General features: G+C 36.2%; 1 protein-coding gene across 1 annotated transcript; it reads right to left on the minus strand.

Moving 5' to 3' along the window:
* Window positions 1-10,360: 10,360 nt before the first annotated feature.
* Window positions 10,361-16,880, minus strand: LOC130625598 (uncharacterized). Its single transcript, XM_057440728.1, has 9 exons — window positions 16,594-16,880; window positions 16,437-16,489; window positions 16,135-16,275; window positions 15,838-15,990; window positions 15,573-15,683; window positions 15,029-15,118; window positions 14,487-14,558; window positions 12,853-13,665; window positions 10,361-10,752 (listed from the first exon to the last, which is right to left on the minus strand). Exons 1-9 carry the CDS (start codon window positions 16,878-16,880, stop codon window positions 10,625-10,627), a joined length of 1,848 nt encoding a protein of 615 aa, XP_057296711.1. The 3' UTR covers window positions 10,361-10,624.
* Between the last annotated feature and the right edge of the window lie 5,920 nt (window positions 16,881-22,800).

Genomic DNA, 22,800 nt, shown 5'->3' on the forward strand with positions numbered 1-22,800 from the left:
AATAAAAACAAAAATATCCTTTCAAATAAATACGCAACATACTGTCATAAAAGTGAGGGAAAGTCGAGAATAATAACAATGGTCATTTATTGCAGCGTGTGCCAAGAAGGTAAAATAATGTCCCGGTTAATGGCGCAGCACTATTGTTAGGTCACGCTACTATATTTTTAACATGTTCGAGTCTGTAAATAACGCATCCGTATTATAACTTGAACAGCACGTTATTATAAAAACTGTGGGTAATACAATAGCAGTTTTGACCACTAACAATTATACTTGCGATATTATGATTTGGCTTTTATATATAGACAGCAAGACAAAGCAGACATCAAAGCACAAATTTAACTAGCGTTATTAAGATTCTTCTTCTTCTCCCAAAACAAATCTTGGAGATAAAGGATGACGCAACAATCAACAATAGTTCAATATTTATTATTCTGTCTAAACATTGTTAAATAGGAAATTATGTTGGAAATTGTATACGTCGTCATTGCGTAGCAATCTCAAAGGTTTTCCCAACCAAAAAAAGCGATAAGAACCTCTAGTTTGGCTATTACAGAGTACGGTGGTTTTTATCCTGGAGTAGGAGGCGATTACAATAAAAGTGATCGTCTTCGTGCAATGATCTCACACTGACGCTGTTGTTATAAACTTTACTTGTATTACTCGTACTTGTACATTATTCACGATGGATTTTAACGATTTCAGCCAGCGCAAAATACCAACGTTTACCAAAAAGTAGTTGTTTTTTGTGTTTGTCAGGAAGATGTGAAAAGAAGTGCTAAAAGTTATAAATGACAACGAAATTATATGTAAAAAATTCTTTGAAAACTGGAATATTGATTAAAAAAGCTGACGTCAGCATAAAATATTGCTGACAGTCATCGTCTAATGCATAAATTTTGTTTGTCTTGTGTTATCTAGAAATTATTCCTACAAACGTTATGAAATATAAGCCAACACACGATAAATTTTGTTTAGGAAAATGTTTTGCCCAACAACACCCACCTCCTAGCGGTAATGCACTACCGCATCCCCCTTCCCTCAATATACTAGCCTCAACTTTGGTTAAAGACACATAATTAAAAAATTAATAGAAACACCTTTCACATAATAACCTCTTGTTATGTCTATCACCGTTTTGTTTCTTACAAAGACAATACGAAAACTAGAGTGCACTAAGATCGTTTTTCCGATTCCGCGCCGTAGGAAAAGTCTGCGACCTTTCCACTTCCATGCTGTGATAGATCGTAAGACAGCAACACCAAGATGAAAGAGATAATACTACGTTAATTCTTAGCACATATATTTATTTTACATGGGCTAATAAAGAGATTCTCTTTCATATACCTTCATAGACACAAAAAGGGTTAATATGCGCAATTTTTATACTCAGGTCGATAACGTAACTCATCGATAGAATATTAAGAATACATCCGACTAGAAACAGAGTAGCAATATAAAAAAGCAATTATATAAACACAATTTCAAACTTAAAAAGTATTTAACCACATGATTTGATGAAGAATAATCAACATTTAAGAAAGTTTTGTTGTTGTTGTGCATATCTTGAAAAGGTTACGTTAACTACGTGTTAAATTTTCGAGGGTACCTCTAACAGACAGGTCCAGAAATCCTAATTGAAGTGACTACACGTCAAATCCTTTGCTACGAATGCCAGTGTATGTTAGCAGAATGTTCATGTGTAATTTCAAGATTTTTTGACACAGTACGTTTACACAGTGACAGTGCAAACATGAAGCCCCCAAAATCGCAAAAAAGACCTACTTTTAAAAAGATAAGGGGTATGTTATGTATGTGATTGCACTCGAATTTTTTTTTTAAAAAATCGTTAAAAACTGGATAATGGAGAATGGTGGTAATTAATTAGGGGGCTATTTTGGTGCGTGGTAGGATGATCTTTACCCATATAATCAATATTTTCCCATACCACGCCCTAGTTCTACTTACCACGACGTAGGTTACGATTCCTACTATCTTAACTTTAGCTTACTCATTTTTTTTTTAATCACAACACTTTTACAAAAATTTTAGGTTTTCTTGTTGCAAATTTATTAAAAAATATAAAATAACCTTTGGCAGCCCTTCAAACATCACGCGCGGTTTTATAATATGACTTGTCTTTGAGGTAGAAAACGTAACCTATTTACCTATACAGATAGATAGATAGATAGATAGATAGATAGATAGATAGATAGATAGATATCTCGTTCAATCGTCAACATGTATTGAAATCTCCAAGTGTATTCATTATTTCTTACCTAATTTCACGATATGTATACAAATAATGTCCCAATAATTTCTGTTTTTGTAACTTGACCCGATCCTTACACATGTGGCTCTAATGATGTTTTTGTTCAGTCTGGAATAAGAGATTTTTATCCTACTGTCATGAAAACTTGTTTGCAAACAAAACACATACTGCTATTTGATTTTTAGCTGCACAGGCTAACAACAGGCTTTTTTTCGCTGTGTTTTTTTAAACCGAAGTTGCAGTAAAGGTTTTTTTAAAAATGTATTACGGCTGTCTGATTTTATGATTAATTTTTGATCTAGCACAAACTTTTCCCATAAAATATTGCAGGATTCTTTAGGAGCATAAAAACAGGTTTTGAGCAGTGTTTTTATTTTTAAATGTTACAAAAACTTTTCCGCAAAATAAAAGTGCTGCATGATTGTTTTAGCTGTGTAGGATAACAACAGGGTGTTTACTGTCTGTTTATTTGAACCAAAGTTTTTCGGATGTGCGCCACAGTATATTTGTACTAATCACTCAGCCTAGTGTTAACGACAAGCTATTACCTGTGTTTCTATTTAACAGAAGTTGTGCTAAAGTTTTTTTAAAAGGGTTTGTTTACCTATACTAATGGCACACCACAGATTAAAGTACATATATATTTTAAGTTTTACCGGGAACATTTTGTGAAACAGTTTTCGCTATGACATGGCACAATATGTAAATTGTGTTTCTATTCAAGCTAAAGTTGAAGGAAATATATATTTTGTGAATCTGAAAAATATAATTACACACCTGACACACCTTAAATGTTGTGTGTTTCACTCGATTTATGATTGTGTGGTACAGTTTAAAATTTGTATTAATTGTTCCATCAAGCGTTTAACGCCAGGTAACACAGCTACTTGTGGCTTAACCAGCGTAAATTCCTAAGTGTATATAATACTCACCTGTAAAGTTTTGTATATATATTTATGTTTATGTCCTGCTGGTCTAATGGCTATGACACTCATGCAAATGAGAGATCCAGGTTCAAATCCTGGACAGGGCTAGGAAAAACATAATTATCTTGCACCTACAACAACCAGGTTTTCATATAATAGGTAATCTTTAAGTAAGACTTCTCTGATTATTTCTATATCTTGACTTTTTAATGTTGTTGTCATTGGAACCAAGTTAATCTCAATCAATATAGAAAGTGTTGCGGAGAGGTTGCCAAGGCAAAGGCATTAAGCACGGCAAGGAAAGGGCAAAGGCAGACAAGGAAATAGGAAGAGGAATCAGGAAGGCAGGGGTAGGCAAGGCATGGGAGCCACAGGCAAGGACATAGTAGGCAGGCACCAGAAAAGGCATAGGAAGGGTAGGCAAAGAAAGGCACGGTCAGTGCTGGCAAGGCAATGGAACGGCAAGGCAGGGGTGCATGACTTTAATAGAAAATCTCCACCTTACAACTCAAAGATTGCGTATACTCAATATTATCAAATTTATCTCAGGTCAATATACAGTGAATCATAGCCATTACAAGTATTTAAACAATCGGTCATAACGACATATCATTTTTTGATAAATCTGAGATTAACTTGGTTCCAATGACAACAACATTAAAAAGTCAAGATATAGAAATAATCAGAGAAGTCTTACTTAAAGATTACCTATTATATGAAAACCTGGTTGTTGTAGGTGCAAGATAATTATGTTTTTCCTAGCCTGCCTTTGCCCTTTCCTTGCCGTGCTTAATGCCTTTGCCTTGCAACACTTTCTATATTGATTGCATTTTGTGAAAGAGTATCTTCATTAAATTATTGCGTATTTTACTATCGGCACCTGAATAGGCGACACTTAACCTAATTAGGTTATATATTTCATTATAACATAATTCTTAGTTGCGCGAACATATCGAGGCACGAGTGACAATTTTGGAATCGAATTCTGAACAAAGATTTTTTGCGATTTTTTCTTAGGAATGTGTGAAAAGCCATTAAATATTGTAATGTCTTAACTAGGTTACATATGGTCTAAGATACAATGGTATGCCCTAATTGGCCTACCATCGCCTAATTAAGTGTTCACCCTAACTATTTATTGCCATGTCTCATGGCATCATTGTTTGATTATGTTCTATTGATAATTTATAGATTTTTCCTTTGTATCTTTTAGATCCAATCATTCTAAAAATTACGAGAAAAGTTAACTAAAAAGTAATAACAGAACGACTTTTGTCCAGGTGTCTTGGGGACCACTAATAATTATGTTCCTTATCAGTGATATTAATAAAAAATATGAAACACAGCAACTGGCTGTCGCAGATGTCTCTAAACCATAAGGACGCCGTAACATATTCTATGAATGGGCTAAATACTCAATCATGAAAAGAGAAGCAGTTCATGCAATTGCAATGAATGTAATCCCGCTTTGAGACTAATAGTAGCGCTTCTGTTAGCTTCGTAAAATTGTTGACAATAGACATAATCGTGTAGCAAAACGGTTGCTAAAATATTGCGCCAATTCTTATTTCTTTTCGATATAGAATTAAAGAGGCCAATATTATTAAATCGTCTGTCCTTCGTTGCCCCTTTCACTATTGCATCAGACTGGTCGGACTGGCTTAGGGATCTTATAAATTTGACAGTTTTCTCATGAGAGCATCTTGATCTACAAGAAGGTTTAGTTTTTCATAAAAATGTTAAAAGATACATTTGGGTCTTTTTTCTTCTAGTTTAAATTCCTTATCCCAATCATAGGATAAAATATCTAATATAAAATGTTCAAAGTCAAAGGAGTTCCAGTCTCGATTAAATATAGATCTCTAGAGGGTGTAACCTCTACAATTCAAAAACAAAAGAGTCAGTAGACTAGTTCCATCATTACAGCTTGCTGTTTTGTTAAATCACAATCAATTCTTTAGTTTCATTCTTTTTTATGGAGAAAGGAATTCAAAATTAAGAATTGTAGCAGTTGATCACAAATACCTATAGTTAGATATCCTGAAGAGGCTTCACAGTAGGATATATGAAGATGTTATCTATTAATGTTTCAAATGTTACGGTCACTCTGGTGGAAAGAGAGATACTAGGGAGGAGTAAATGAGTATCCATAAGGTTCAGATATTGATGAGCAACTTGTGAACGAAGGGGGTGGGGGACACTTTTATTATTATACATCAGGATGATTTAATTGTGTTAAAAAAGAAAGATTAAAATGTTTTATTAGGTATGTAAAACTTATAGAAATTATTATTTAAAGTTATGACGCCTGCCAACTGCAACCTTAAATTGAAGGAGACTATCTAATTTTCTGATATCATCTGGCAAACTATTCCAAAGCTTTAGAGATGAATATAAAAATGTTCTAATAAAAATCGCTGCACCACTTCGATGAAAAACTAACATTATTTGTGGATGATCTGGTGTTGTGACAGTGGCTGCTTTTAATTAATAGAAATGGATGGAAATACATGAGTTAAAAAAGAAAGTTTCATCACTCATGACAAATTTGTTAAATTTGTGGACTGCTGCGATTCAGTGTGCAGTTAACATATCTCTCTAGTTTTCGACAATCCTCCAATCACCTGTAAAAAACCCCAATATAATTATGCACCAAAACCGTCTCCAGGTCCTACAACTGACAAGGAACGTTACAATAATTGAACGTTGTGTCCTATATCATCCATGAAATTTTTACGTTTCATCCTAGCTTTAAGTTTTTAGATTCAATTTAATTCCAAACCACCTAATTATACAGAATTCACACACCTTTCCTATAGAGATCAAGTTTAACTGTTCATCTTATTTATTCACCTCGTCTTCGATCAATTTGATGATCTCTTTCAAAGTTACTTGCCAATTCCTTTGCTTCTCTTGACCATAGAATTAATTGATTTGATGTTATTTTATGTGTAATGTGCTGGTTGATTACCTAAACCACACGCTGTCCTGGTGTAAGCCAGCATAGATGTCCATTTATGTTTTTTTATACTGATTCATGTATTCAATAAACTGCACGTCTATCCGACGATTTACTGCATAGTTTTTTAAATGTTTCGTCAAATTCCTGTTTGTTTAAGCAATCCATCAAACCCTTTATCTTTGTCCAGCCCACTTTCTTTCCAAATATTTTATCAATATAAGGCGTACTGTCAATACCCAGGCCGGAAAACTTTTTCAGCACGTTGTCCCTCATTTGGATGTTAGATAACAAGTGCGTTGCGGAATTGAACGTAACGTTGCAATGAATATATAGTATAAATTTTTCTTATCGTCTGTTCCAAATGCTATCAAGTTTTTAAGCTTGACACGATTCTTATCATATTTGATTTAGCTCTCATAAATGCCTCTGTAGCTTTAGCTTCGTTATTTCTACCCAATGTGAGTACTGAAACATTAGTTCTTTCTTTGGCCTAAACAAATCCCAAAATTAATGGGGTAACACAACATTTTCTTCTTTCTCTCTTCATTTATAAAGAATTTTGCACTTTTTGGTAGACATTGTGAAATTTTGAAGCAGTAATACAACCTTTTTGTTGTGCTTACCAAGAATTAGACGAGGACTTGTTCCTGCTACTTTTCTCTAACTTTGTTAGCTGGCTATCATTGAATGATAAAGATGAGTTAAATTCTTCCAATAATTTAGTATTACTGTCTGCAGGCAACCTGAAAAGGACCTGCTGTGCTAATTACATCCAGGGGAAACGGAACATCCATATCAATGGGCAGCAAAAAACAAGTATTAATTACTGCATTGGATTGGGTAATGTCCTTCTAATTTTTTCCATGAGGTTTTCTTTTCTTTTTTTAGTTACAATGCGCTGTCTCATGTGTTAAGTCAAAAAATTTTTTGTCACTGTAGTTAATCGTTCTTTGCTTTTGTTGCTAGATAGGGACAGTGGGAATCTCGTTAATCCATTCATGCGCGTCACTAATTAGATGACGAGGCATTTGGCTATTAATTGTAAATTTCCGTTTTTAATGGTGGCGGTGCCCCGTATACAGATATGTAAAATTTATGTAACCATATTACGTACAGAAAGATGTTATATTGCAAACCTTCTCCAAGTTTTGATGTTTTCAACATTGGAGGGAAAGTTCTATTCACCTCGTCGTGCACACCAAGCAGGGGCGTAGCCAGAAAAAAATTAACCTTAGTCGACGCATTGACCCGCAGGGTCAACATCCCACTTAAGGTCCGATATTAATCAACTGGGGGTTTGGGGGCGTTGCGAGCCCCCCAACGGGTCTGGGGCGGAGCCTTGGAAGTCAACGCCTTTTTACGCCCTTTAAGCACTAAAACACCATAAAACCGACTCTCTGAGATACACGATACACGTTAAGTATTCTGAACAATTGATCAAAACGGGGGAATAAATGACAACATAAAATACATTACAATATTTATTAGCAAGGTTGTAATCAAACCAGCAATAAGACAGCATAACACCATCATAATGTTTTTTATAGATTGAAAGTTATTAATGCAATAACTAAAATCTTCATTCTTCTTTCTTCATATTCAGCACCAAAATAATGTTTTTTGCAGATTGGAGATTATTAAAAATATAACCAAATCAAAATCTTCATAACTATTAATAAAAATTTCAAAAATATAATGAAATAGAACCATGGACAAATTGAATCTAACATGAATGAATAAATAAAAACATGGCAAGGATCAGAGTTTCATACCCAAACCATGAATGAGTGAATCAATCAAATCAGATACATAAATATACATGTATATCTACCGGTCAAAATGACAGTAAAATGGAAAAAGGGTGTTTACTTAATATTAGGCTAGAAATGGGGTAGTTACTTAATATAGGCTAGAAGTGTGGGTAAGTTGCTTATTTATTTAAATTTTTTTATATACATACCTCACTTATAATACATCTTAATAAAGATTCAGATGGAAGTTAATCGAAAAAGTTGAAAAAAGAAAATGATTAGACAAAATCTAACCTGCGTGGTCCCTTGGCGGAAAACCTATTAATTATATCTTCTTTATTTATTTGAACACCCAAATGAACATGGAGTAGAGCAAGACCATTAAACCTTTCTTCTGTCATTGTTGATCTGCAATAGTTTTTTAGTCTCCTCATTGCGGAAAAGGATCTTTCACACTCGCATGAAGTCATGGGAATAGTGGCTAAAATTCTAAGGGCCACCTCTATGTTGCTAAAGACTCCATCTGCACGAGGGAAAGCTTTAAGAGTAGCTTCAATGGAGTTTGGAATGGATTCAGGATTTTCTTTTTCCATATTTTGCCAAAAAGGTTACCCACACCTCTAGCTCATTTGAAATAGTTAAAGGGTAGGGGAAAGTCGTTCAAATAGAAATTTACAAATGTGTCAAATTGATTTTTCCATGGCAATTTAGAAGAGTGTTCTTTTTCATATGCAAGGAGATGTAAAAGTTTGGATGGTATTATCACTAGACCATGACATGCAGTCACAGAATGATCAAATCGATCGTTTAGCTCAGAAATCACATGGTCAATAAGAGAGATAGTTATGGCATTTTTAAAGTAATCTGAAACATCAGAATAAGTATAATTTGGCCTGTGTACTTGTCTTTTAGCAGTTCGAGGAACACTAACTGTTATGTTTACTTTTTGAGCTATTGTCTCTAATGCAAGAAAACCTATCTTTTAAAGAATTAATTAACATTACAGTTTTAAACATGTCATTAGTCTTACTCTGTAATAGTTTTGTTACTTCCATTGTCATGTCAAATACCTGTCTAGTAATGACCATGGCAATAACAAAGTCAAATTTTTCCAATGCATTTTTATGACTGACTGCTTTGGATACAGTATCAGCATTAATTACCCTATTAGGGTTAAGGGCCATCTCATCAAAAGTAGCTAAAATGCCTTCAAATAAATCATTAAAAACACTCATGCCAATAATACATTCCACCCACCTAGTGTTACAAACATCAATAATATGGGCATAATTAGGATTGTTAGAAAATTTGAAAAAATATGTTATCTGTTTGATTTGATCCATCATGTTGCGGACATAATGTACAGAGCACGAATTACAGACAACTAAATTTAGGCGATGAGAAGAACAGTGTGTGTATAAAGCTAATCTGTTTTGCTTTAAAATATGAGCCTGACAACCATTAATTTTACCAGCTACATTCCCACCACCATCATAACATTGACCTCGACAATTCTGTATGTCAAGAGAAAGTTCATTCAAGGTTTTTAAAATGACCTTTGAAAGAGACAAACCTGAGAGCCCTTCACTACAATGAACAAACCTTATGAATTCCTCTCGCAAGTTACAATGTTGGTCTACAAAACGAAGTACTACTGACATTTGTTCCTTGGTAGATGTGTCGCAAGCTTCGTCACAAATTATTGAAAAAAAAATAGCTTGTTTAACTGCAGATATTATTTTGTCTGTTATATAATCACCACAACATGAAATAATTTCATTCTGTGTTTGTGGTGATAAGTAAGTTGCATTTTTTGAACAGGCTTTTAAATGATTACCTAAAGCTATATCACCCCCTCATACTCTATAATTTAAAAGGTCAAGAAAATTGCCAACAGAATAAGGAGCATAGCCACCAACTTCAGGAAAATCTTTTAAGTTGTCTCTGTGTCCTCTCAGGGAAATGCATAGGCGGCAAAGAATAACTGTATCAATAATAGCTGCTAAAAAAATTCTGTTGGCTTCTACCTTTTTGGAATACATAGTAGATACCAGTTCATTAATTTTTTTGGTTGTACCTGACTGGTTAGTCCTTAAAGAAGTCAAAATAGAAGAGGTGTCCTTATGAAGAGCACTTTTTTCATGTTTTTTATAGACCGAAACACTGTCATTCCAGTAGTTCTGCCCCTTTAAAATAAGATTAGTAGCTAATGCAGATTTTGAATTTATTTTTTGATGCAATAATGTGCAAGGCAGACAAAACGCAGCATCCATGTGATTAGAATATGCTAGCCACGGAAATTGAGCAAACTAAACATATCGAAATCGCCTATTAAGTCCCTAGGAAAAGTGAATCCTTGATCAGGTTTTGTTACGTTATCTACGATGGCCCTGAAGGTTCATTGTGCGCACGCACAAATTTCCTCAACGCGCACCATTCCAGGGAACATAAGTGCTTTAATTTACGCGCGCTCAAGTTATAGTCTTGCACGCACAGCTTTGATGCACGCACCATTGTATTAATACGCGCAAGGAAAAATTCATTCACGCCCGCGAGAGCATTTTGGCACAAATTTAATCGATATTTTCCATCTGGTCCTGATTTTGTTAAATTTTCATTGCTTTGTTTGCGGGGCAGGAAACAACATGGCGACATCGTATCTGCCTTGTTTAAGTTCAAAATGTTTTGATAGAGATGCTTTAATAACTTCTTACTTTGGACAAGGCTTTAGTAATCTAGAAATCCTGGGATTCTTAGCAGCACAGCATGATGTGTTTGTGAGTTTGTCTACCTTGAAGAGAACGCTTTCCAAGTTGGGACTGTATAGACGACATCCGGCTAAGATCGAAGACAGAGAAGAAATTAAAAAATGGTTTCAATGGAACTACTCGGCAGTGGAAACTCAATGGGTGTGCCACTTTAAGTACATATAATCATGTATGTTTCTAAACAATCTATGTTGGTGATTAATTTATTATATTCTTTTTATAGGGTACAGAAAGGTTTGGAATGTAATAAAGAATTTGGGGATTCCTGCTAAGCGAGCTACTATCATGGAAATCATGCGAGAATTAGATCCCGAAGGTGTGTCCACGCGGAGGAAAAGGCGGCTGAGGAGAAGGGTCTATACAGTCCCTGGACCTGATCACCTATGGCACATCGATGGATATGACAAGCTCAAACCATTGTATCGACGGGTTTTCGCGGAGAATTATTTGGTTAGAAGTAGGTGTAACCAATAAGCAACCAGAAGTAATCGCACATTATTACATTCAAGCTGTGAAACAGATGAATGCAGTTCCCCTACGTATTCGCTCCGACGACGGGACGGAGAATAGTATCGTAGAAGCTATACAAATTGCACTGCGCTCTGCTCATGATGATGAATTTCAAGGGTTGGCCAGCTATTTAATCGGGGCATCAACGGCAAATCAACGCATTGAATCCTTATGGTCGCAATTCCGATACGACAGGATTATATGGTGGCGAAATTTTTTTAAGGAGTTAGTAGATTTTGGATTACTTGACTCAGGTAATCCAGTTATAACTGAGTGTGTCAGATACTCTTTCATTCATTTGATAAGGAAAGATTTGAAGGAATTCGCGGAGAGATGGAACAAACATATACTGGCGCCAAGTTCTAACAAAATACTGCCTCGTGGTCGGCCGGATACCTTATACTTTGTACCAGAAATTTTCAACTCTCAATCCTTTAGAAAAGAAGTAGACTTAGCAGAAGTGGACGAATTTGACGACCCACAATTTTGCGTTTCCTTGCAAGATAACAGCGCAGAATTTTTAGAATTCGCAAAAATTGTTTTTGAAATGAATAATGGAAGAAGTAACAGACGGCCAGAAAAAATAACTGAGGCGTTTGAAGTTTATATTAGTTTATTAGAAGCTGTGAACAAATACATGTAGAATACATGCTTAACATAAAGTTAATACACACTTTCAAGCTAGTGGTTATAACTACATTTCTCATACAATGTGATAAATCTCCATAACTTATTCTCCCAGTTCCAAATTAAATTTCCACCAACTTTAGATCAAATGCGCGAAAACTGAATTCGTCATTGAGCGAGAATTGATTATGGTAGTACCAATAAGATATTTAGCGATGAAAAAAGTTGATTTCTTGACAAAACAGTGTTAATTACATTTCATTCTTAAAAGCAGAGAGGTTAAGAATATCCGAAGGCTTGGGTCAATATTTCAATGATCTCATATAAAAAATATGCCAGACTTGTTTGAAATTTCCAACTTGGGAAAGCTTTGGAAAATTCAAATCAACAAAAAAATCGAACAAACCAAGAAGAAATAAAGCTGATAAAAATATTATCAAAATGAAAAATAAAATTACTAAGTATAATGGAACCAAGTTTTTACACAGGTACAGTACCTCTCAAATAAGTGCCCACATTATCCAAGTTAAAAATAAGGACTCAAGCAATTCGACCATTAATGGTAATTATGGAAGATTTTTTCAGTGAACCGCGAAATTTGATACACACTTAAATTCCCAATTCTGATACAGGTGAAACACGTTTCTTCAACGGAATTTCGCAATTCGCGAAAATAAATACCATTAAGGTACCAAAGCACTAATCAGAATTTTTTAATTACAAACATATGCTCTCGAGGCAGATAAACAGTTTTTAATTTAATATAAGGAAGTAAAGAAAATTCAAGGTTGAAGTTCCAAATGATTTTTTGGTAAAAAAGTGTGCATGCTAAAAATTCTCATTTTCTATAAAGTTCATGACAGTACCATATGTAACACACGCATCAATGCTTCAAAAGAATACAACAGAAATGGACACCTTTATCTGAGGTCTAGAATCAAGCTGAAACAAGCTTCTAGAATTTAACAGAAATATTGGTATGGATGTAAAAATGATCATAAAATAGTCGAAATATGTCACAACTAAACATTACCAAAGCCTGGTGAATCTAAAATGTCATCAAGGATATTTTGAGTGAAGACTTCTCCATCCATGTACCGTTTTGTAACAGGAAATCGAATCCACAATTCGCATGTGCTCACTCTTACTCTTTCGTTTCCAAAACTGTGATGATTAAAACTGACATCAACCTTCCTATTGGGCAAAAATTTTGACCCTGTTAGAAAGAATAGGAAGTCCTCCAATGTGATGACTTTCGACGACATATTTGGATTTGAATTCAAAGGAGATTCTTCGAGGGCAAGAACATTGACAGCACTCTTTTCTTTCACTCTTCCAAACCCTACTTCATCCACAAAGTTTTTAAGGTTATAAATAATGTCCTCTTCGATTTCGATTTTTCCGGTGTAAACCACGTTGAAAATTGACTTCACATCTTCAGATGAAACACTTGCATACATGAACTTCTTCATAGTTTCCTCAGGATGCTTGCGAAGGATTTCGAGTACCCCCTCACACGAAAGCCCATTCAGAAATTTTTGTAACTCTTCCAACTTCGAGGAAATAATCCAGTGATGTGAAATGGTTTTCAACAACTCTTCTTTTTCACTAATAGCAGGATTCACTTTTGTGTATCCAAAATCGAATCGCTCTATAAAATCATTCAGGTGTTGGCGAAATGTCTCTGATTCAGTACAGTTACGAATCACTAATAATCTCTCGCGTACATCTACATCAGGGATATCTTCAACTTCACAGTAACAATGTTGAACGCCTACAAAAGTAAAAATAAGAATAAACCTAGTGGACAAAATTTTGTGAATCGATCTTCTAAGTGCCGTATCGACTCACATCAGAATTTTCAATATTTCTCCAAACTTTGAAAATCTATATTAATATGAAGTATACTAAATAATGAACACATAAATTGCCTATCTAATAACATAAAACCAATAAGTCATAGATTTACTTTTTTATTTTGCATTAAAACACCCGAAACTTCCCGTCAATTTGATTTTTTTTTCCTGTTGACTGAATGTTATTATGGCAACAATGCTTTGTCACAATTTTTTGATTCTATAGCTCAATTTCGTTGTTTCAATCTTGTTTTTGATAGGTTAACTTTTCCTTTGATATTTTTTAAAGCATTTTGCTTCTTTTATTCATGAAGGCGTGTGCAAAGATTGGTAAAAATTCTCCATCGTGGAGGGGAGTTTCGGGCATTTTGAGACATGTGTACGTCATAAAAATGAACATCCAAAAAATCAATGCTAGAGAGTTTTCATCAACATCTATTCAATAAGTGTAAATTTTTTGAGTACTGTATAGCTTGTGTAAGAAATTGAACATTCATAAAGTTTTAAAAACAATAATTACATGGCAAATTTTTCTGTATAAGAATGTTCAAGGTGAGATGCTCACATTTGTTTCTTTGTTTATTCAGTAAAAGCATTATCTTTGAAGTTATCTGATAGCAATAATTTAATTCCAAATTTACCCTACTTCCAGGTAACATTTTTGAAATGTTTTTTTTTTCACAAATTAGTGTATATTCATCATAGTCATCGATTTTGGAAGAAAAAATATTTTGGCCAAAAAAGTACATAATAATTTTTGTGCAGCAAGAAATAATTTTTGTGCATATTTACTGTATAATAATTTTTGTACATGAAAAGGAAAATCTTGTGATAAAATTTGTACCAAAAAAGGAAGACAAAGAATTTATGAACTTTGATTGATCTTAAAAAGGTAAAAAGGTAGAATAAACATCAAGACTACTTTAGACGTAGAAACTTTTGCGGATTTCGCGGATTTAGCCTAAATCCGCGAAAGTTTCTTCCGCAAAAAAAAATCAGAAAGGCTCTTCCGCGAAAGTTTATGTCCGCGAAAAATATCAAATCCGGTCATCCGCGAAAGTTTCTGTCCGGGAAAGTTTTCAAAATTTGTCATCCGCGAAATTTTTTGTCATTGGAGGAAAAAATTATTTCACAACTTGCCCTTTCAAATATTTTTTTTTTACAAAATAAGTAAACTGGCGAAAATTTGGAAAATTTTTTTCAATTTATTGTTGATCCGCGAAAGTTAATGCACGCGAAATAGTTTGAAATCGGCCTTCCGCGAAAGTTTATGTCCGCGAAAAATATCAAACCCAGCCATCCGCGAAAGTTTATGTCCACGAAATAAAAAAATTACGCGGACAGTGGTTGTACTTGGTGGTGCAAAAGTACTACTGGAAGGATTTGAGGAGAGAGCTCGCTCTACTTCTTCCCTGACTATTCTTTTCAACAGTGATTCCATTTCTATAAAGAGAAAAAAATGTCAATAAATACACCCTGGCTGACAAGCATAAAATTAAAGCCACCATCCTTATATCAAAGTTCGAGCACATTAAAGCATAAACCTCTGATTTGATAAGGATTTAGATGGAAAAAGAGTGATGAATAGCCAGCAAAAAGATAACATAAAAGCTTCACACTTTACCTCGACAATGTTGTTCAGTATCATGCATGAAAGTGAAAGTGGCTGCTCTGTTTTCGTAGTCGAGAAAATGTATAAAATCCAGACCCAGTGACTTTTTCCGGGTTATTGAATGCGGGTCTATTCAGGTGCGTGGAAGTTCAAATTCGAGGCGCGCGTGGAAAATTTCGCGTGCGTATATTTTAAAGTCATGCATGCATACAAAAATATATTAGAATGGTGTGCGTTGAGTAAAAAATGTGCGTGTGCACAAATTTGTGAGTGCGCACAATGAACCTTCAGGGCCATCGTAGTTATCAACATATGTGACTATATCATGATCACTAAGGTGTGGAGCTTGCTTGTAATAAGTGCCTACATCATATTTTCCAATACCATCAATATAACCTGGGGGGAAAGAATTTAATAAAGGTTTTGCAGAAAAAAACTTTTTCAGGTGTAATAGGTTTTAACTTAGCATTTCCTTTGACAAAAAAGTTTTTAAAGTTAAAGGTTGGCTTTTTTGAAATGGAAGAAGTCTCCTCATTAGTGCCAGAAGTACCACATTGATTAACTAATGTTGTTTGGCCTAATGAAGAGGAAAAATTTGGTGATGAGACACATACGTTTTCAGTTGTTTTCATAAAGTATGGCAACCTAGCTTGAAAATATTGAGCAGGACGCTTTAACGTAGCTTTACTCAATTTAATGGAAACTAAAGGGACAAAATGATTGGGTTTAAATTGCCCAGAATGTTTGCCATTATTGCAAAATAAAATTGAAACAGGCTGTAAATTTTTATTTGAAGGCAGACAAGGAAAAATATTCTGATTGAAAAGCGTCTTGAATCGTAGCTGACCACAATCAGGATATAAAGTTGAAATATTTCTTTTTAATACACTGGTAAGGGCAAGTATACAGATAAAAGATGACCATATATTTTTACTGCACATAAGAATAGCTTCCTTCTGTACAAGATCTGCTGCCGAAAGACCTGTGTCTACAGAGGAATGGCTAACTTTAATGTACTTTCTACACAGGAAAACAAATCTGAAGATTGACATGAAGATACAAAAATTGGATGGTGTGAGTAGAATAGAGAATTTTCGAAAAGCTCTATGCAAGTTAAAGCTCTAAGCTCATCTATTAAATCATTCGTACCTGAAACAGCCAGAGAAGCACTGCTGTATAAACAATCACTGTCTGTCACTGCCCTGAAGTTAAAATAAAGCTCTCATAAACCACAACATACAAAATAAATTTACTTTACAATTACACCTTTATTGTTAAGTGATTCCGTGTGTCGAATGACACGAACTTAATCACTGCATTGTTTAAACAATGTATTGTCAAAGGATTATAGCAATTATAAACTATCCTGAGAGCCCGAATAGAATTATCCTTGCAGCTGATGGCTAGCAGATGATCCTTTGGGATGAAACTTTCAGCTTCTTCGTTTCGTTTCACAGCGCCTTCATCTAATAAAACTGAGAAATCGGGATCTCTCAGTTTATTATCCAGCGTAGTTCTCAAAGAACTTGAAACTTTTTGAAGGTCGTTCAAATTTCCTGAAGCTAAATACGACTTCACGTTTGATAACACCATCATGATTTCTTCACCTTCGCAACTTCACTGACCTTGATAAGGAGCGAATTTTTACCCTATCTGCGAAAGTTATTAGCCAATAGGATGCGTCCAAAATGACCATAAATGGAAGACACATAACTTTACATAGGCATAAATTTCGCATGTAATTCTGCGAAAAAACTATCTGCGAAACAAAGTAGAGATTCAACACCTCAGCCTGCAAAACAAAGTGGATACTGCTAAATCCTGCAAAAACGACGTGCGAAGGCGCGAAGCTTGTGTGCGCCGCCCGGGAAAAGATTTGTGCCGATGCATAATCGGTGCGCCCATCCATGTGTTGGCGGGGGCGGTGAAAAAAACGACGTGTTGGGATGAAAAAAGTAGGTCAGTCGATCGCAGAGCCTGACTGACGCTGGCTACGCCCCTGCCAAGGGCATAGACATATAAAACAATAGGTCGAATCTTCGCTTTATAGCAGGGCAAATGGCCATTTCGAGCCATTAGTGACCCTCTAGGGGTCTACCATAAATTATACCCCTTCATTTCGTTGTTCGCATGAAGAACTTCCAGATCTTTACGGTCTTCTCCATGCTTCTTGCCACAATTGTATCGATATCGCGGAGAACAGAGTGTTGTTATTTTCAGAGCACCAGATGCCTCTCACTGACACAATAATCGCAACAAACGTGACGGTTCGTGTTCCGTATTTCTCTCTCAACGCAGTTCGTAAGCCAGGTCGATCGTAGTATGCGACTTTTTGATTATAAGCATCTCTTAGAGTGCTACCCTTAGCGTGCTAAAAGCGCATTAGCTCAGTCACAATGGACACTTCTGTGACGATGACGCTATCCAGACGCACAACCACGAGGTCAGGTTTTAATCTGATTCCAGCAATGGTGAAAACTGGTTCAACGAGTACTTGGTGCTTGTTTCTTGATGGCAATATCCTTTACGAAGTCGACAATGGAGTCGTGTCTTTGTATTCCTGGAAAGTGCGTAAAGCTGCAATGTTGTACCACGTGGGAAAGGGTTTCCCCCACCCTTCGATAGTGTGCACTTCTTGTTCACCTCACGCCCACGATTACAATTCTCGAGTGTAGGAAGCCGTCCAATGCGTAGCTTGATAAGTTCGATGTAGGAACGACCAGAAATAATCGACGAATGCCTTTTTGCCATAATTGACCGTTGGGATTATGTTTCAACTCACATAACGGCTTGCCATCAATTGTTGCATATAGCTGGTCGCTGAAGCGGGGGTTCTTCCTCAGCGCATCTTCGGGTGTAGACTCGTCAAGAATTTTCACTCACTTGAGTTTTAAGGTGTTGGTAGATTCGAGCGCTAGTAGAGCCTGGATCGCTGCATTTGAGGAACCAGCCAATTCCAGTAGTCTCTGTATTTGTTTTATTTGGAACAGGGTCTTCTTTCCCCGCTGATTTTGCCAAGCCCGTTCCCTTGGCTGTGGTTTCGCTAGATAGTAGATACGGACAGTGGGAATCTCGTTAATCCATTCATGCGCGTCATTTGTTTATGTTATGTAACCATTTTTATTTACAGTATATCTATCGCGAACCTTCTCCATCGGATTTTATACATGCGTGTTGGAGACCAAGTCTAAAGGCCTCGCCTTGCACGCTGGTGCATAGACGTATAAAACGGCACCGCATTCTTCGCCTCGCTTGGTGGGACAAGTGACCACTGAGGTCTACCTTATATTATGCCCCTTATTGCCCATGTTCATAGTGTTGAACGCATGAAAAATTTTCATATCTTAATTGAGCGCTCCATCGATCTCACCACCATCGTGTTTATGTCCTTCTTTGATCCGCCAATCGACAACAGGCACGCATTGTTTCGTGAACACCAGAGTCCTCGTAACGAGATGATGGTGGCTCCAAACAATATATTTTCGATCCCGAAACGATCAGACAGCGCTCTTCTAAGGTTAGGTCTATCGTATTATTGTACCTTTTGCGCATATGCATCGTTCAGCGAAGATCCAGAAGCGTGCTGAAAGCGCATGTTCTCTGTCACTATGGACACATCGATGACTACTATCTGGTCTGTTTTGATAACAACCAGGTCAGGCTTAAGCCGTGTAACATTTTAATCGAACACATGTTCCACGAGGACGTTATGTTTTTGCTTTAAGGCGATATAGGTGTACGATACTATCGTGTCTTTGTATTCGGGAAAAGTGAGTGAACCCACAGTGTTGGATGACGTGGGATAGCGTTTCCCCCACTCTCTGGCAATGTCTGCATTTCTTATCGACATCGCGTCCCCTATTGCAGTTTTCGAGCGTCGGCAATCTCCCAATGCGAAGCTGAATAAATTCGCGATACGATTTCCCTGAGATGATTGATGTGATACCTCTTTGCCACAGTTGGCCTTCATGGTTGTTTTGCATTTCACATAATGGCTTGCCATCTATAGAGGCGTACAGCCTATCTTTAAACGAAAGATTTTTCTTTAAAGCGCTTTCGATGGTACGTTCACCTAATATAGTAATTTACGCTTCAAGGCATCTGTCGATTCCAGTGTCAGGAGATCCTGGATTGCGTGGGCGTTTGAGTTTGCTAACTTCGTTACATGTCTCAGCAAGGTCGTTGGTATCTGCAGTTCGCATGAAGTTAGTCCTAGGCCACCTTCTTTCGTTTTAGCATAGAAGTATGAGGTAGGTGTATCCATAGGGAGTCCCAAAAGGTCCTTCACCCCAGTTCGAATGTGAAGACAAAGGAGGTTAGTAAACCTTTGGTAACTCGACCAAGAATCAGCTGGTGTTGGAATTTGGGTACTAGATTGCTTCGAAGAAGTTCCAACTTTTGATAAGGTTTGAGAGGTGATTTCTTGAGCCTTTAAGGCAGAGCAACAAGATGCTGGGTGTTCGGCTTTATCTTGCCATTCGGGTTAAAATGAACGCCGAGGTACTTAAACGTGGTATCATAATGAGTTGAAACGACCGCTTCGCCATTGATGAAGAAGGATAGTTCTCGAATCACGGCGGTATTTCTGTCTTTCTTCGACGTTGTCGTACTGAGTGAAAAACGTTTCCGTGTATTGATATGCATACTTCTTAGCTAAAAAAATTGGGTCGTTACGTCGAGCAGAACGTCCATGCCAATCTTGGGCTCAGATAGGAGGATGAGGTCGTCGTCGAAGGCCAGGTTGTTGATCTTAGTTTCCGTTGTTAAAAAGGCGCCAATGTAATTAGGAAATGAATCCAAGAGCTCTTCTAATACCAGTTGAATATAATTGGAGATAATGGATCGCCCTGTTTCACTCCTCAGGAGATGGTAATATTCTCAACCGAGTTGGGACTGCACGAGATGGTGGTTGTGGCGCCAGAGTACGAGTGGATAACGTACTGGATGGTCTGGTCGTCTACGCTATGTTTTAGGAGAGCTCTTCGTATGGAGGCACGGAGACCGTGTCAAAGGCCTTAGTCAGATCGATGCCCACCATTGATAGATTGAGGTGACGTTTTCTGGCGTTCTGGATATTGGCTTTAGCATGTGAGACTTAAAGGTTTAAACAACTCGTTCTAACAATCCATTTGTTGCGGGATGATATGGTGCTGACAAAATCTGTCTGGTTCCATTCATTCAAAGAAATTCCTTGAATCCTTTACTAATAAATGCCGGACCATGGGTAGGAAACACATGGCGCAACGTTGCGATGGTCAGTGCAGATCGAATAGAAGGCATTGGAACAACATCTAACCGTTTCAAATATGCGTCCACAATTACTAGGAGCATCTTTCCCAAGAGAGGTCGCTCTCCCACGAATGGATCAGTGCACGGTTTGTCTAAAGCAAAATGTTTTGCAATGGTATTTTAAGAATAATAATAATAATAATAATAATAAGCGTAATTTTTAATAAATTTATACGAAGTTATACAAACTACATATTCAATACAGATGCGTAATGCTATCCTCAAAACAGTGCTCGACTATAACATTAAATCACAGGAGCCATATAACAAGGGTGATAAAGTAAACTGAGCTTTTACAGTACTCAGAGTTTCATGTATTCACTATACAATCCTCAGCTGTAAAATAAATTCAACTGATCTAAATTCCTATAAGTATAACAAAATTAATTGAGGTTGTAAAACGTGCAATAAAATCAGTAATTTACAATAAAAAAAAAAAAAAATGTCATTATCAGTCTTTTGACTTATAATTGGCCAATAGATATTTGTTCATATGGCGGCATTTTGAAACGATCTCCGACCTTTTGTTTAAAAGTTCGTCTTTATTTTCGTAACTAAGGATTTCCAATTTCTCTTGCAGACAAAGTGGACACGATTTGGTTTTGTTCGAGTAACTTCTCACACGTTTTACGATCGACCAGTTTAACTCCGGCGTGATATTTTGGTCCTTTAACTGCCAGATGTAAGTGGACAGCGTGGTACTGTTCATGTATTTTCGTTGTTGAAAGATAATTTGTGCCCACCGTAGCGTTCTTTGAACTCTTTCTCAGTTAACCCGATGTAGGCCTTTTTTGGTTGGTTTTGAGCGGTGACTTCGCATTTGTAGATGACAGACTGAACTCTGCAATTTCCTTGTAGAGGGCACGTTCTTTTAACTCTGCAATTGCATATTGGTGTATCGATTATTTGTTTTGAAGAAACTTTTTTATTATGTGAATTAATGATGGACTTCACGTTTTCTGTACAACTGTAGCTGACTTTAACGTTATTCTTATTGAAAACTTTTTGAAGGTTGTTTTCTTTTGTAAAGTGCTTCTTAATTAGTTTCAGAAAGGATCTCCCGACGTCGTTAACAACATTTTTATTAAAGAGTGGGTTAAACCATATCACGTTTCGTTTCCTATTTCTGCCAATCCGATTGGGTTCCTTTTTATTGAAGGACAAGTTCAGGTTTTTGTATCCGCTTTTTCGGAGGGCTTCTTCGTATTCCGGTTTGGCTTGGTCAAAAACTTGTTCGTTTGACGAATTTTTGACAAGCCTATCGTTGATTGATATTGGTAGTTGTTTCAAAATATTTTTTGGATGGTTAGATAAAATGTGGACGTATTGGAGCTGATCGTTTGGCTTTTTGTAGGGTTTGAAAGTTTCTGAATCTAAATCAAGTGTAACGTCGAGGAAGTCTACTCTTTTTAGGTTAGTTTGAATCTCGATGTCGAATCCGATCGTTTTGAAGGTTTCGATTATTTTTTTACGTTTGGTGTCTGTTGATCTACCTCTTGAGTTTCTTAATACTAATAATCCGTCATCACGGTATAAACCGATGTCGTCTTTTCTCACGATTGAAGAGAGCTTTTGCACAAAAGGTCGGAGATCGTTTCAAAATGCCGCCATATGAACAAATATCTATTGGCCAATTATAAGTCAAAAGACTGAATTGTAAATTACTGATTTTATTGCACGTTTTACAACCTCAATTTATTTTGTTATACTTATAGGAATTTAGATCAGTTGAATTTATTTTACAGCTGAGGATTGTATAGTGAATACATGAAACTCTGAGTACTGTAAAAGCTCAGTTTACTTTATCACCCTTGTTACAAACTACATAGAAACATTTTAAGATGGCCGCTGAAGAAAATTTATCATTTTAAATATTTTGAATTGCGCCTAACAATGATGTCGATGTTAGTTTTCTGGATTTGCAATAAATCTCTTACACTTTCAAAATTCCATGCATGAATATTGTGTTTATGACATGTTCATGAAGAAATCCTTGATAGCTATCTTGACCTTTTGGACATGTTCATAAAGAAATCCTTGATAGCCGTCTTGACCTTTTGGACATGTTCATGAAGAAATCCTTGATAGCCATCTTGACCTTTTGGGGATCTGTATCGTACAACCCATCTTGGCTTCTGATGTTTGTAAAAAGATTGTCTCCAGCATATACTGCGGCTTTTTTCCCACCATGACCATCAAAGACTTCCAAAAAAGTGGTTCTCTT

Source organism: Hydractinia symbiolongicarpus, chromosome 1, assembly GCF_029227915.1.
Source record: "Hydractinia symbiolongicarpus strain clone_291-10 chromosome 1, HSymV2.1, whole genome shotgun sequence".
Taxonomy (NCBI): domain Eukaryota; kingdom Metazoa; phylum Cnidaria; class Hydrozoa; order Anthoathecata; family Hydractiniidae; genus Hydractinia; species Hydractinia symbiolongicarpus.